This window comes from Ursus maritimus, unplaced genomic scaffold (genome assembly GCF_017311325.1).
Source record: "Ursus maritimus isolate PB19 unplaced genomic scaffold, ASM1731132v1 scaffold_12, whole genome shotgun sequence".
NCBI classification, from domain to species: domain Eukaryota; kingdom Metazoa; phylum Chordata; class Mammalia; order Carnivora; family Ursidae; genus Ursus; species Ursus maritimus.
In genome coordinates this window covers 65,398,347-65,413,668 of record NW_024423564.1, presented here as the reverse complement: position 1 = coordinate 65,413,668, position 15,322 = coordinate 65,398,347, and the positions used below count along the sequence as shown (strand labels likewise).

The 15,322-nt window shown below is 45.0% G+C and overlaps 1 protein-coding gene across 1 annotated transcript in view; it reads right to left on the bottom strand.

Moving 5' to 3' along the window:
* AGBL4 (AGBL carboxypeptidase 4) overlaps positions 1–15,322 on the bottom strand; it is a 1,288,259-nt gene that overhangs the window by 346,278 nt on the left and 926,659 nt on the right. The window contains exon 6 of the mRNA XM_040626601.1: positions 2,586–2,625. Coding sequence (XP_040482535.1) covers positions 2,586–2,625 — 40 coding nt within the window. The remainder of the gene's footprint in view (positions 1–2,585; positions 2,626–15,322) is intronic.

Sequence of the window (15,322 nt, the reverse complement as noted above, 5' to 3'; positions counted from 1 at the left end):
AAAACAAAGGGATATTTCATATTTATCAGGATGACAGGTAAAATTTTGTAAGTCTGACAATTCCAAGTATTGAGGATTCAAGGAAGTGGAAACCCTTATACTTTACTGCTGGAAGTATATTTGTTCAACTACCTTAGAAAATAATTGGCCATTACATAGTAAATTTGAAGATGCATATAGTCAATGATTCCTCTCCTAACTATATGCCCTTATACACAAGGAGACAGGCACAAAAATGCTCTTAGTAGCATTGCTTGCGATTATAAAAAATTATTTAAAAAACCTGGGAATAGCCTAAATTATGATCAATAAAGTGGATAAATAAATTGTGATATAATCATATGTGAAATACTATATAGCAGTTAAAATGAATAAACCAGAGGTACATGAATCTACCTGAATCAATCTCTACAATATAATAATGATTAGGGGGAAAGTCACAGAATGCCATTTACAGTGTGACATCATTTAGAGGAATTTGTAAAAAAAAAATACCAGTTATACCTATTCTATTTGTGTGTGTGTGTGTGTGTGTGTGTGTGTGCGTATATGGAAAAAACAGAATTTATTGTAGTGGTTACTTATACGGTAAAGGAAGAAAGTTGCCATCAGATAAAAGTATAGAAGAGTCTCAACTAAATTTATCAATTTTTTTAAATAGGGGACTCTCTGGCGTAGACGGTACAAATGGTAACATACGGCACGTGATAATACATGGCACAAGTGGGTATTTGTCTGACACACTGGAGCGAGGTTACCGCCTTGGGGGCTCCAGCTGTCCAGGTCCTACCTGTGTCCTGAGAGGTAAGTGGATTAATATCTCACAAGTGCATATCTTACGATATCACACAAAGGCAGCCTATCTGCAGGACACCAGTACACCACAGCACACCTTTTGGGAACTTTGACCCAGGAGGTATTTTTCTCACATCTAAAAGTAGGCAAGATTATAAACCATTCCAAACTCTGGCGGCGCTCAGCATCTTGCAGTTCCACAGCTCTTCCGAAGGAGTACCCTTAGAGTCACCATTACTCTGCTTGAATTTATGCAGCAGCAATTAGGAACAGAAAGAGCTAGTACAAAAGACTGCAGTAAACAGGGTCTGAAGACATATCGAGACCCCCCTCCAATTTATACATCAGCATCGTATCAGGGTGTGCCCAGATGAGACTGGAATGTGGAAGCAGGCAATCCAGGTCGGCGTACGTGGAGTAGAAGAGTACACAATCACAACGGACAGAGATAATCCTCACCAGCACCTTAGTGGGGAGGGATTGGTAGGTCACAGGAGTGGGTCACTCTTGTGATGTTAGCCCATGATTTGGAATTTCTACATATGTTAATCATATATATTAAACGCAGCTCATCTACAGAACAGATGAAACATTTTTCAAACCACTTCATTTCTGTTCTTCTAGAGTCCCAAGTTCACAAAGCTCTATCAGGTGGAAATACAGTAAGGTCACCTGAACTTGGTAGATTCAACTTACATTTGCAGCCACTGTCTTACACCTCAGCGACAGGGACCAGATGAACTAGCGTTTGCGCTAAGACAGTGACTGCAGAGGGCGATTTCTCAATCTCTTTGTAAGTGAGCCATGTGGCACGCAGCTACAGCACGGCAAGCTTGGTGAAAGGCAGAAACAACACGGTACGGCCGTACTGGACGCCAACATGTTGAAATGACCTCCGTATGTATCAGTAATTAGCCACTCTTAGAGCCCCCAACCCTGCCATGTGACCATTCTGCCACACTTGCCCCTCCCCCAGGATCCTATCTCCCCACAGTCCAGTAACCAAAGTGTTAATGCCTAGCACAGCAGGGGGTCACCAGGGCTGTTAAATATTTTGAACAGATGAAGATGACCCACAACACCCATTCTTGAATGCTCACTAACCCTGCTGGCATCGCCATCCTCGTGGATCCCAAAAGAGAACAGCACCTCTTGTTGGCCAGTTTTGTCTCAAGTTCCCAAACCAAAATAAAATACTTCTCTGGCAGGATTAAACTACTCAACCACTCTCTAGGCTAGATGCCAAGCTTGGGGGGAAGAAGGGAGTTTTTAATACCATGGCCACAGCTTTGTTAGGGAACTTGTCTTTCCCCTAAACAAGAGACAAGAGTTATTCTGACCCTGAGCGCAGAAGAGCAAATCTGGTCACTTTCTCAGACTAGTCCCTCCTCATGAGCCATCCTTCCTCCATTCCATGCCCCCTGCCAGGCAATTTGCCTGTTCCCCATGATTTCAAAACTTATTTCTCATGAGACCAGGACAATTCCTTGACACTTGAGTTTATCGAATGATCTGGGGAGAACTTGGCCCTGGAATACGCAGCAACATCAGAGTATCAGCCCTGCCATCTGCAGCGTCAAGAGGAGGCAGCACAGAGCTGGGAGGGAGGAAAAAAAAAACTGCCAAGGGGCAGAGGATGGAGGGAGAAGGGTTATATTCATGGAGCCAAGAATTCTGCTGTTCATCCAGGGAGCCAAAGGAGGAGGGCAGGAATTGCATTTGGCTAGGCCACCAGGCATCGCTCTGGGAAATAAGGAAAAAGCCAAAGCAGAACGGCCGCACCTACTCACCGGGACTGGTTATTGTCAGGAGGTCAAGCTGCCGCTGTTGCTGCAAAAGAAAACATACTGTGAGATCACTGAATTGAGCCAGAGCCGAACTGTGCTTAGCAGCTCAGGTGGACATGCAAAAGGGATGTTCGGACACACAGAGCAGGGCATAAGGTGGAGAACACGGCGTTCACTCACAATTCTGCACAGAGGCATTGCACCCTAGAGACAAAGGGATTGGATGGCCTTTTTGTTCATCCTTGGATGGTCAGAAGTGAGAGGCCTTAGAGGTCTTCCAGTCAAACCTATACCATATTTAGGGAAAGGCTATAGGCTCATTCTTCTGTACCAGACAGTCTTTGTTCACACTGGCCACACTGGTTAAGTGTCTCATATCCTGGCAATCCTCTTTGCCTTGGGTTCTTATGTCACTGTCACCCTCCTTATATTCCTTTCTAACCAAGATATTCCTGGGCTGGTTTATTTTTTTCATTTGCTCAGCAACGCTATGACAATTTGAATTACTGATGATCAAACCGTTCCTTTCTAATTGAATCCTCATCTCTGTACCATACAACAATCATAGCAAATATCTGTCTGGCACACTGGGCCATATGGATGAGGCTGCTTGTGTTTGGAGGCAACTGGCCCTGGCTAACCCAAGGGCTGAGGGACCAATATCTCAGTAGGCTTGCCGCACATCACAGCATACCTACAGGGAGGCTCTGTCCTGAACTGGGTGTCATGGGAACCTGCGGATGGAGAAGTGGGTATTGGAGGCTGGGGGTGGGGCAGTGAGCAACTCTCCTAGAGACTTCAGTCAGGATTCCTTAAGCCCCAGATGACTTCTTTCTCTTTTCTACACTTGACTTTCCATAAATAGTCCTGGAAATCTGTATTTTTTTTTCTCAAAAGGGGTTCAAACAAACTCCACTTTGAGAACCACTGTTCTAGGCAACATATTACAGGAGCTTCTGATTATCTGGTATTTCTTTTAATGGATTCTTTGCCATATTTCACCTTATCTGCATTTCCCACTCTATCTTGCCTCTCTTCAAGAATGGAGAACAGCTTCCTGGAATTCTGCTTAAGCAGAAACGGGAAGGCAGCAACATTTTTGGGGCAACAACCATAGGCCAGGCACAGTACCAGGTGCTTTGACATGTCATTTCTTTTCATACTCTTGGAAATCCTGCGGGGTCAGTATTACATGAGGTTCAGAGAAGGAAATTATCTGCTCAAGGCAACATCTTCATTAAATGTCAGGGCCAAGATTAGAATTCAGTCCGTTCTAATGCTGCCTTGAAAGCCCAAAATGTGCATAAATCATTATGATAGGTGCTCAATAAAAAGACACAGTATTGATGCTGTTGTTATTACTACAGTCCATGTGATCCTTGGTTTATATAAGCTATTTTTTTCCTTTTTCATAGAATTATGGATACTTGGGGGGTACCTGGGTGGCTCAGGCAGTTAAGGGGCCGACTCTTGATTTCAGCTCAGGTCATGATCTCAGGGTCCTGGGATGGAGCCACGTGTTGGGCTCCATGCTCAGCAGGAGTCTGCTTGAATTCTCTCTCTCCCTTTGCCTCTCACCACACTCATGTGCACTCTCTCAAATAAATCAATCTTAGAGAAAAACAGAATCATGAATACTTCGAGCTCAAAGGTTATTGAGTTTGACCTGCTGTCAGGACAGGAATCCCCTCTGCGATGGCCCCACCAGTTGTATGAATTGCATGTTTCATCTTTTCTTAAATGGGGAACTCACTACTTCTTATCAGTTTGTTAGCTCTCCTTTGCGCAGGTTTAAAAGCAGCTTCCTTATGACAACGTCACTGTTTCTAGCTGCCTCAGCCCATGACAAGAGTTTGGACATCTGTAGATCTATGTCTTCTCTCCAGGCTAAACATGCCGAGTCCTATGTCCTTTCCTCATAAGACCTGGTCTCAAAACTCCTTGCCTTCATGGCCTCCTTCCTCCTCTGTTTAACTTTGATCTGTCCCAGTCAAAAACTCTTTAAGATCTCTCTACCTCTTACTTCACTGACTTCTCATGAGCCTAAAAGCAGATCTGTGTCCCCTCATGGACTTCTCAATCAACCTCACTGTTTTCCTGCCAGCTAATAACTCATTCCAGCTGACATTTTCAAGCAAACAATGCAACTCTAAGATGTCACTGACCTACACAGTGAACACACATCCTCACTCTGAAAAGAAACACACACCCACACACATGGGCTAGAAGGAATGCTGGAGCCGGACTGCCTTCCCTCCCAAACACAGAACCAGGCCAGTAGCACAATTGGCTCAAGCTGCCTTTGCCAAGGCCAACCTGTATGGCTTGGCACTTCTCTCACGCATGAGGAAAGGATACAATACATCCTTCTATTTTTCCATAAGCTTGACTTTGTGATGCCTGTGGTTGGTGAAAGAAATTTATTTATCTGAGAAGAGTCTATTTCCTAATTAAGAGCTATCTCTAAATGGTGACTCTGTGTCCAGGCTCCGGTAGAGAAAAAGAGAAGAAAACCTGACAGGTGGCAGACAGACGTGGGCTTGTGTCTTGGCTTCTCTGTGGAGTTTGGATAACTTACTGTATGTCTCTGGCCTCAAACTTCACACCTGTAAAATGAGGGCTAGTGAAATACGTTCAGGGATAGGGAGCCAAATGCAACCGGGTACTGTGCTTGCGGGCTCCCTCTTCTGGTATAAAGTGTTCCCTGAGAATCCCTGTAGACAGAGCACTGGGGGCTCAAAGGACAGAGTCAGAATTTAGAAGGGGCCAAATTTTTCAGCTATCCTCTCACATCGCAATTACCAGTGGATGTGTGTCTTCCTCACTAGCTGGGGAGCATGTTAAGGGCCTAGAAGATGCATTATTCAGTCCAGGGCATACAGTACCCCTCTGTAAGCATTTGCTAAATTCAACGAAGCATTCCTGAAATCCACATTATCCTTTCCCCTCCGCCCCCCAGTCTTTGCTCATGCTATTCTCTCTGCCTAATCTTTCATGGTCTTCTGTCTTCTAGGAGGTCTCCCCTCAATGCTCGGGACATCCATGACATCTTCTGTGCATGCCAACTTCCAAACCTAATCTCTGTCTGTCCTTCGCTCTTCTAATGCATCTTGTAAAGCCAACCTCTTATATCATGCTCTGTTTTAACTGTCTGTTTCTTCTGTTTTCCTCATGAGGTCCTTATTCAAGGATAAGACTGTCATTTCATCCCTCTATCTCTGGTGCCAGCAGAAAGGTCTGGAAGGAATGTTTGATGTCATCTGGTTCAAACGATTCAACTATTCTGTCATTCCCTCTGCCACGGCCCTCTTAAGTCGGAATTAATCAGCATGGAAAGCAACCATGCCACTTCCTCTACAGGACTTTCTCTCTGCCACGTCTTTAGGCTTTCTTGCCTTTATGATTTTGTTCCTGTCATCTCCACAGCCAGCAATACTGGCTCCCACCTCCTGTGGGAGACCTTCCTTCTTTTACCTCCACCCACAGGATCACTGTCTCTTCTGGACTCCAGCAGCTCCTACTGTCTGTACCACTCCTGTGGTGATGAATTAAATCTAACCTGGTGACAAGCCCATTTAACCTATAGTTCACAGACATATATGTGCACCACCTAGTGGCCTAAGCAGATAAGTGTAGGCTATTGTTTAACCTGTAGCTCTTAAGACAGGACGGCAATATCTGCCTGTTGTATGTGTAAACAAGAATGAAAAAATAAAAAGAAAAATTCTTGCAGAGTGCCTTCAAGAATCACTGTGTGATGAGTTTTACCTAAGAAACTGGAATGTCCAAATAATTGAAGGACTTCTATCAAAGTTCTTCAAAAATAAAAGGAATGGAATGAAAGATAAAATTTTCATTACTAAATAGTCTGCCTAGTATCATCATTTGGGATTGCCAATGAAAACTGTACACTTTTAAAATTAGGGCACATGATTTGTGTATGTAATGTTTAATCAGTTATATATAGAGGGGGCATATTGGACCTAAAGAACTACCAAATTATAATTAGTTACCAACTGAGAGAGATAAGGGTCTTTCGAACGGAGAGGATATGTGATCTAACCACTTGGGTGGGAGAACATGACTGTTAGCTGGAGGAAATGAAGTTGGCTAGCTGGGTGGCAGGTTTGCTAGGTTAACAGGGGCTGCTGGCTGAGAGCTGACCAGCTGAACCACTAGCTGACCATAAGCTACTGTCTCAGGAAGGCCAGGCCTTCGCATGTGTGGTAGCAGTAGTGTGGGCCTGTGTGTATGTGTGTGCATGTGCGTGTGATTTGAGGGGTGTTAGGGGAGAACGTTCCTTCTCAGGTGAAGGAATTCCAGGCCTCCACACACGGAAATGTGTCCAACTGTGCCCGTATGGTATTCCATGAACTCCTGGAGGAGTGTGGCTAAGCCAGACCCGGGTCGATTAGGAGTTGAGGTATAGATTTTTGTCTGTGTGTGAACCCTGCATCCAGCCTTCTTGCCTTACAGACATTCAGAAGAAACCCATTTCTGTGCTTAACCACCATGTGTAAATGCTGAGTCATGACTGGATAAAGACCATGGGTGTTGGGGGTTCCAAGGTCAACAGGAACAATCTGAATTTGGTGCTAGCCAGGGATGGCCAGAGTATCTAGAGTGGGTGCTCAAGGAACTGTTGGCCAGCATACTTGCTCCAGGAGTTATCCTTATTTCCCCATGCATCCGGTGGAAGCTGTCTTGTGAATGCAATGTCACTCCACCTCTGGTCCCAGATAACTGCCCCAAGGGTGGAGATACTGAAAGGTGAGTCAATTAGAAACCTTACCCAGGAATTTTGGACCTTTTATGGGTTCAGTTATTCTCAATGAAAACTACTGTTGTCTCAAGTTCAAGAACCCATCTTTAAAAATTTCGTAATTATGAAAATGACACATGCTTATTTTTTTATAATTTTCCAAATTTCCAGAAAACTGAGAAAGTAAAAATTAATGAAATTCCACCACTGAAAGAGAACCACAGTTAGCATTATGGTGTACTTTCTTGTCATCTTTCTTGCTTGTGTTTAATTTAATGAGATCATATTTATATCTAATAAACGAAGTACTTTTTAATCTCATGCAACATTCTACTTTTTGTCCCAGGCTGAGTCTTTGTTCTGAAGTATGAGACTGTAAATCACATATATTTCTTGTCATAACGGATATGTTTGCTCTTAAAACTGTGGTTTTTTTTCTAGTCTCTTTTTCAGGGAACTCGGCATTAATCAGCAAGACAAGCAGTAGACTACCATTTGGTTATTTTGTTACAAGGAGGCAGTTTGAAAAGCCCAGCAACTACAGCCTTGTGGTGTAGACAAAGTCCTCTGAATATGGTGGAGACTTCCAGGCAGTAACCAACCAAGGAGATATTCTTTCCTCATATCTGAAGCCTCTCACTGCAGTTACAGAAAGCATTTTGTAGAAAGAGTCGAACTCAAAATGAGACAAAGGTGTGAATCCTGATCCTAGCATCGCTGAGCAGCGTTATCCCAGGCGTGCCCTTGAGGTAGCTGGCAGTTAGGTACCTCAACCATAAAAAGAGTGTAGACCAACTTCCAGGAGCCTAACAGGAAGGAGAAGCTGAGAAAAAGAGAAAGAATCCCTCTGGACATGGGCCAGGGGAGGGGAGACACCAGGCAGAGTGGGGAGCACATTGGCGGAAAGCCAGGCTCTCTGAGCGCCAGCTCCAGCTCTGCCCTCCCCTCTGGGCGAGACTTCGGGCTTCTCACCATATGGGACCTGCTCTTTTACAACAGCCTCTCAACCGGCTTCCCTAGTTCAAGTCTTGTGTCTTCCATTTGTCTACATTGCAGCCGCATCTGTAGTGAACTTTCTAGAATACACATCTTCAAACTAATTAGGGTTCCTACAGGAAAAAAAGTGTAACCTTTGGCTGTTATTGGACAACTTCCATGATCCGGTTCCCACCTGTTCTCCTGTTCTCTCGGGCCCTGAGCTCCAACCATGATAAACCACTTCTAGTTCCCCCAATTTGTTGTGCTCTCCCCTCTAGGCCTTTGCACAATCTCCTCTTCTTGGAACAATAATCCTGCACCCAACCTGCTTTGCCTGGCTAATTCCTACTTGTTACCCAGCTCTTGACTAGCATGCCACCTCTTCTGTAAAGTCTGTCTAGACCTGCCAAGGCCGACTGGATCTTGTCCTTAGATGCCCCTGACCTTCAGAGCACCATCACACTACATTTCCCTGGCCTATTTACTCCTCTGTCCTCTGCACTGGTTGTGTGAGCTCCCTGTTCTCCCGAGGGCAGGGGCTATAGCATCATTACTTCTCTCCCCTCTGACACTAGCCCAGTGTCTGACCAATAGATAATGCCCCATACAGATCCGCTGCTCACCTGTTACAGAATGACAACTAGACAGGGTCCTACTGAATTGGGCATCAGAGGAGGGCTTTAGTTTTGTTCCCCTCTCTCCCAGTACACACACACACTGGTCCCATAATTTTTCTCAGAATCCTCTCTTTCTGCCTTGGGGACCTAGGGATTGGACCCCAGAGACTTTGGCTTTCTTCATCTGGATGGGTAATTATGAGGCTATGGTTAAAAATGGACTTTTCATTTTGGTCACGAACTGCATTGCAATTACTTCTCAGAATGAGAAAGGGACGTGGTGTTCTGGGAGCTCAGGGGCTGGTTTGATGTGTGGGGTTCTGCGTGGTAGAAGAGAATAGTCGCTGATTATGTGTTCTGTTTTGCTTTCTGTGTTTCGTGCAGAATAGCTATTTGGGGAAAAGTCAGTCTTTCATGGCATAGACTGGAGATGATTTCAACAAGAGCACCAGTATCCCTGTGCATTCTCCTGTCACTCCAGAAGCTGGCCATCCTGGGGAAGACCTGACGATCGGTACCCTCCGGAAACAGGGGTCACAGGGGCACAGGCACACATTTGGATTCAGAGCTCAGGCCCTCCTTTTCCTGCAACCTCCCTTCCCTGTTCATTTGCTCCCCTCCCCAGCCATAGTCATTTTCAAAGCATCTCGGGCTCTCCTGCCCCCTCCCTGCCCTACCCAGGCATAGCCTGCTCCCTAGAAAAGTATTTCACATGCCGTTGGCCTCTCTCTAAACTCGCTGCTTCTGATCTCTCTTACTCCAGTCTAGCGTCCTCACTGGCTGTAGGACTGATCATTCTAAAATTAAATTTCTCCTTTCTTAGAATAATTTAATGATCCACATTGTATTTCTGATAAAGAGTACATTTGTTAGCTTGGCATTCAAGAAGGGTGTGAAAAATCTCCATGGGTTTTATGTGCTATTTGAAAAGGCAGTTTTTATATTTCAATGTAAACTTACATTTGGAAAACAAACGAAGAGCTACCTATTATGTTCAGGACCAAACTCCAGACAATAAAAGTGGGTCAGTGTTCTAAATAGAAGACTGACTCTCACAGGGGAAGGAGTGGGGAGAGCCAGTCCCCTCTGAGGAAAAGGAGTAGGGTTGATGAACGTTCGTAAACCAGCATCTCAAGGCCCTGAGCTCATGCCCACACCTCACTGAAGTGGGATGCCTCCCTTCTATTTGCCCGACCCTACTGCTCACCATCGCCTTCCCTGCTCCCCAGCCCCACCTTCTGCCCTCCACATGGCCCTCTTTCCGCTTCTCCTCATGCTAAACAAGGGCTGTGTGACGCGGCTTTCCCAGATAGCACCGTGCGTTCACTCTTTGACCCTTCACTTATTTATTTGTTTGTTAATTCAGTAAACATCAATGGAGCATCTGCCCTGTGCCGGGCATGTTCCTGAGGATAGGGCAAGAGAGACACAGCCTCTGTTTTCAGAGATAGCTAATAGTGAAATGAAAAAGCAAATTTCATATTAAGCAAACAATCATACAATATGAATTAATCTCAATTATAGTAAATGCTCCAAAGACAATTAGGAGGAAAAGTACTATGGCGAAGGTTGAAAGTATCCTCAAACCTCACCTGGCCCACCAGCTGATGCCCGGATACCCCTCCTGGGGATCCCCCAACCCCATCCCCTTCTGGGGCTGAGGCTCAGCCTCCCTTCGGGTACCTACTCCCATCAGAATAATAAAAAATGCCTTAGCTTTCCCTCAGGGAGAGAGCAAGCCTCCCTCAAGGTGGAGACCGAATCCCCCGACTAGGGGTTAAATTCAGCGGGATGTAGAGTGGGGTGGCAGACAAAAGCTGGGCCGCACGTGGAGATTGCTTCCGTATATTTCGCTGAGTGCTTTCTGCTCTCGGAGCTTCCTGTTATTGGAAAAGTCAGGCATGCAAGTGGCTTTCATCCCCAGGGCAGCTTAAAGGAGCGTTTTAGTTCAGCCTCTGGGAGCCTGCGCAAGGCAGGGCAAGCGGAAATGGAGGGGGCACAGGACACTGCAGAGCCATTCTGGAAGCAGGATTACTAGCAGCGGCGGCGGCTGCGGCTGCCACTTGCTGAGCACTTACTGGGCGCCAGTGCTCACACCTTCGGAGGCAGCCACTGCTACCCCTTTCTACAAATGAAGACGCTGGGGGCCGAGAGGTTAGATTACTTGCCCAAGCTCCCAGCGACTAAGTGGAAGAGTCTAGATTCAAACTGATACTGTTGACCTCTGAAGCCTATGTTCCGTTAGTCGTGAGAAACGAGGAAAATATCCTGGCTGCATTCCCAGGTTTGGAGGCCCAGGAGCAGTACGTGCTGTGGTGGGTGACGCTGTACGACCGGACCACCTCTGCACGCGGACTAGTGGTAGAAGCTACCGCTGACGTGTGGGTGACCTTCTGTGACTTCCCTTCGCTGTGTTCACAGGTGGAAATTCGACAGTGACCTTTGTGTTTTTCAAAGATTTTTTTTGGTTTTTAAGTAATCTCTACACCCAGTGTGGGGCTCGAACCCACAACCCTGGGATCCAGAGTCACACGCTCCACCGACTGAGCAGGCCAGGCGGCCCCTTTCACCTATGTTTATATTTGATTAATGTCATTCTGATTACAGTCCAGACTCCATGACTGAAAGGATGGAAGAGGGGACTGTGTCTTAAATGTGTGTTCAAAGATTGCATATGGAAGGGTAGATTAGGTTTTTAAAGAGGGCCGGATAAAAAACTGAAACCCTCACTCCTGCTGGAGAGAAATGCCACATGTCTCATCCTGATACCCCAAACAGTTAGAGAGGGGCTTCACCACCCCAGCTCTGGAGGAAAGACCCATGCATCAAGAAACAGCCAGAGGAAGGCTATTCCAGTCATGACTCAGAAGATTCTCTGCCAGGACAGATTGTTTCTTCCCTACCCTCTGCTCCAGGCAATATGAGGCCATGTGGGCACCTGCAAGAACAGACATGGCGTCTAAAGTGACGGTGCAGCTCAAGGCTGGAGAGGATGTATACGTAGCCGACAGATGCTCTCCCCGCCACCTACTGCCCAGGGCACCCATGGAGCTCAGAGCACTCAGGTGTTGATTTAATAGTGTCTCACATTATAATTAGGTGTTTACATACTACCCTGTTTTTTCTCCCACCTCCACCTCTCCTCTCTCCATCTCTTACCCCGTCCTCTCCTGCACGGTTGGGAGCTGCACATTTTTCGTATCTCTCTATTATCCCTGTATCTGCCTTCTGATAGGGCCTCGAGAAGTCTGTCGCAGATGTACCATTTTATATTATTACCAGAGCAAGTCATCTGATTAGAAATTCTCTTTCTTCATAGGTTTTGAGCAAGTTACAACTTTCTTTTACAGGATCCAGCTTCAGAGTTTAAAAGATAGGCCTCTGAGGCCCTCAATTTATACTTTAAAACTGTGATTACGCTTCATCCTTAAGATCACCAAGATGCAGCTCGAGTTGGGTTATCCCGTAACACAGCCTCTGGGGTATCAGAGCAAGGAGCTTTGGGAATCATCTAGCCCAACTACTTTATGTCAAAGCAAAGTAGACTGAGTCCACGGAGGGAAAGGGGCAGCTTGAGGTCACCTGTCACATTGCTTGTGTGCCTCCTTCAGTGGAGTGAAAAGAAAGGATCTAGGTCTATACCCCAGTGCCTAAAAAAGCACAGATGCCTAGAAAAAAATTAAGGAAAGCAAGGGAGCAGGGTAGGGGAGGATTTTGTTAGGAATTTGTTCTGAGTTCCAATGCCAAGTTGTTTACTTGCTTGAACTGGTTTTAACTGAGGGATTATCAAGAGGCCCTCCTTCAAGAGGTGGTAACTGAAATGGCCCCTAAAGTATAAAAGCTATTTTACTTTTCACTGGGAAAGTGAGGCAAACTTTTAAGAAAAAATAGGACAGGAGTCTGGACTGGCCACGAGGCCCTGGCTACCCTCTGTCTCTGGGAGCTAATGAGTCTGTTTACACTTGACATTTAGTAGACTGTCGGTATCTCCCAGAAACATCAACTGTTTGCTTATTTTCATATTTGGTCATTTAATAGATAACACTCATTCCAAAAAAGAATTTGAAGAAGCTTACAATGAAAGAATGCCACAAAATAAAAACCATGTAACTAAAGACATGGCGAAAAAGCAAAACAAGGACAGGAGAAATTAGCTGGTGCTAGGTATGAGGTCATAACTCACAACTCATACCCTAAGATACTCCCTTCACTTGCTGGGGGTGGGGTATGAATTTGGCTCTCGGCTTTTAAACAACCTTGGCACAGTGGAAAACTCAGTTACAAAATACCCAGTGTCCTAAGGGAAAAGCAAAAAAAAAAAAAAAAAAAAACCAAATAAAAACTCCAAATAAAACTGTTCAGTTACAGAATCTACCTTTCCTGACCCGAGGCATGAGGGAAATCTTTCCTTCGGGTCCTTAGAAAGGGTGTTTTGAGGCCTAGTGGTTGATAGGATTTGGCCAGGTCACGCAGTGACATACCAGCAGGGCTGTATTTGGACTTTTAGGATACTTTCTGAATAAGGCCTATGGAGCACAGACATAGGTGAAATGTGGTGGTCGTGAGAGTCCTGGGGCCAGAATAAGAAGCCACAGGTCTGCATCATGGATAACAGCAAAGGACAGACGATGGATTCAAATCCTAGCTTGTACACTCATGGGTGGTATAGCCCTTGAACAGATTACATAACCTATCTCTCGTTTCCATGTCTCTAAAATGGGGATAGGAAGTCTTTAAACCAAAATAAAATTTCATTCAGAATTTTTATATTACAACAAACATTACTGTATTATGGGATATAATGTAAAATCCACATCCCTTTCTTTTTTAAGATAAGACACAAGACTCAATAAAATTTTAAAGGTTCAGGTTTTTGAGAGTATCGAGGTCATTCTCCCCTACTTACAGAGAAGAGTTTGGAGGATCTGACTTCTAAAAAGATCTTATCGCACTCAAGTAAGTGTTCAACAAAGTCCTTTTGTTCCCATTCTGCTTCAGATTTAGCAAGAGTGCGAAGGAGTTCGCAGTAGCTCTGCACGGAACCGTGGTAAGGACTGAATCAGCTAATGGATCAGAAACACCTGGAAGCCAGAAGACAGGTGTTCTGGATCTAGCTTTGCCACTTACTTGCTGTATGAGCCAATGATTTGCCTTCTCTGAATCTGTCTCTACCACATACTGGCTAAATGACCACAGGCATGTCAGTAAAATACTTTGAAATGGGTTTAGCAACCCACCTACTAGTAAAGCAGTTAGCCTAGCGCCTGACATACAGCCTCTGGACAAACGGAACATAGTCTGGTAAGACTTTTATTTTTAATTCCAAGAATCCTTGCTTGGAAAGCCTTTCCTTCCCTCTTTCTCTATTTATGGCTTTTCTCTTGTGTCATCACCTCCTCCTCCTCCTCTCCCAGGCTGGGTGAGGTGCCTCTTCAAGGCCCCTCAGCACCTTGCGCTACCCTTGACCACAGACGTTATCCCTGTGGGTTGCAATTATCTGTGAGTCATCGGCTGTGAGCTCTTGTGGGCAAGGATGCTGTGTGATTCCGATCGGTATCTCCAGCTCCACCACTGTACTTGGCACAGAGCGGGACTTCAGTCATGTTTGCTGAATTGCATGAAACTGTGGAGTTCCTGGGAAAAATATCATGACATTCAGAATAAAACTCTGGCACTGAAAGTGAGGCAACATTAATCTGTGCTCCTGCCCCGCCAGAGTAATGCCTCTGCACGATGTCAGAGTCATATATACTGCAGGAAGTAAAAGTGCCAGGCCATGAAAGTCTATTTTCTGCATTTGACTGGCTCTCGTGGAAGCTCCATTCCATGCTGATTGACCACGACTTTCCATAAGACATTGCCAGCTTGATTGTGGGGAAAGAATCCAGATCTAATTGTTCTTTGTAAGCCTGGGACAGAAGGTATTGTTATTTGAAAAATGGAACTGTCTAAATTAATTTTCCTGAAACAAACATCTTTGCCAAATAAAAGCAATGCATAATAACAACCCATAATTAAAAGCAAAATGATACCTTTTGTTACGTGGGGAAAGGAAATGTGTTCACCACAAAAAAAGACCAAAATGTTATTTTCTTGGAACTCCACAGACACATCTTGAAGTCTGATGAGAGGGTGTGCGAGTGTGTGTGTGTGTGTGTGTGTGTTGTCTTGTGTTGTGTTGTGTATAGGAGTAGAGTGGGGTGAGGGAGATGTCTCTTTTTCATTTTTTCTTTTCTTTTGCTTTTGAAAAACAAGCATCGTTCATCTCTGCTTTCTGAACAAGGGAGACAGAATATTCTTAAATCCCATTATGCTTTGAAGAGATAGGAATTGGGAAAGTGGGGGGAATTAACGTTTATTAAACTGCCCTTATTTTCCTTGTT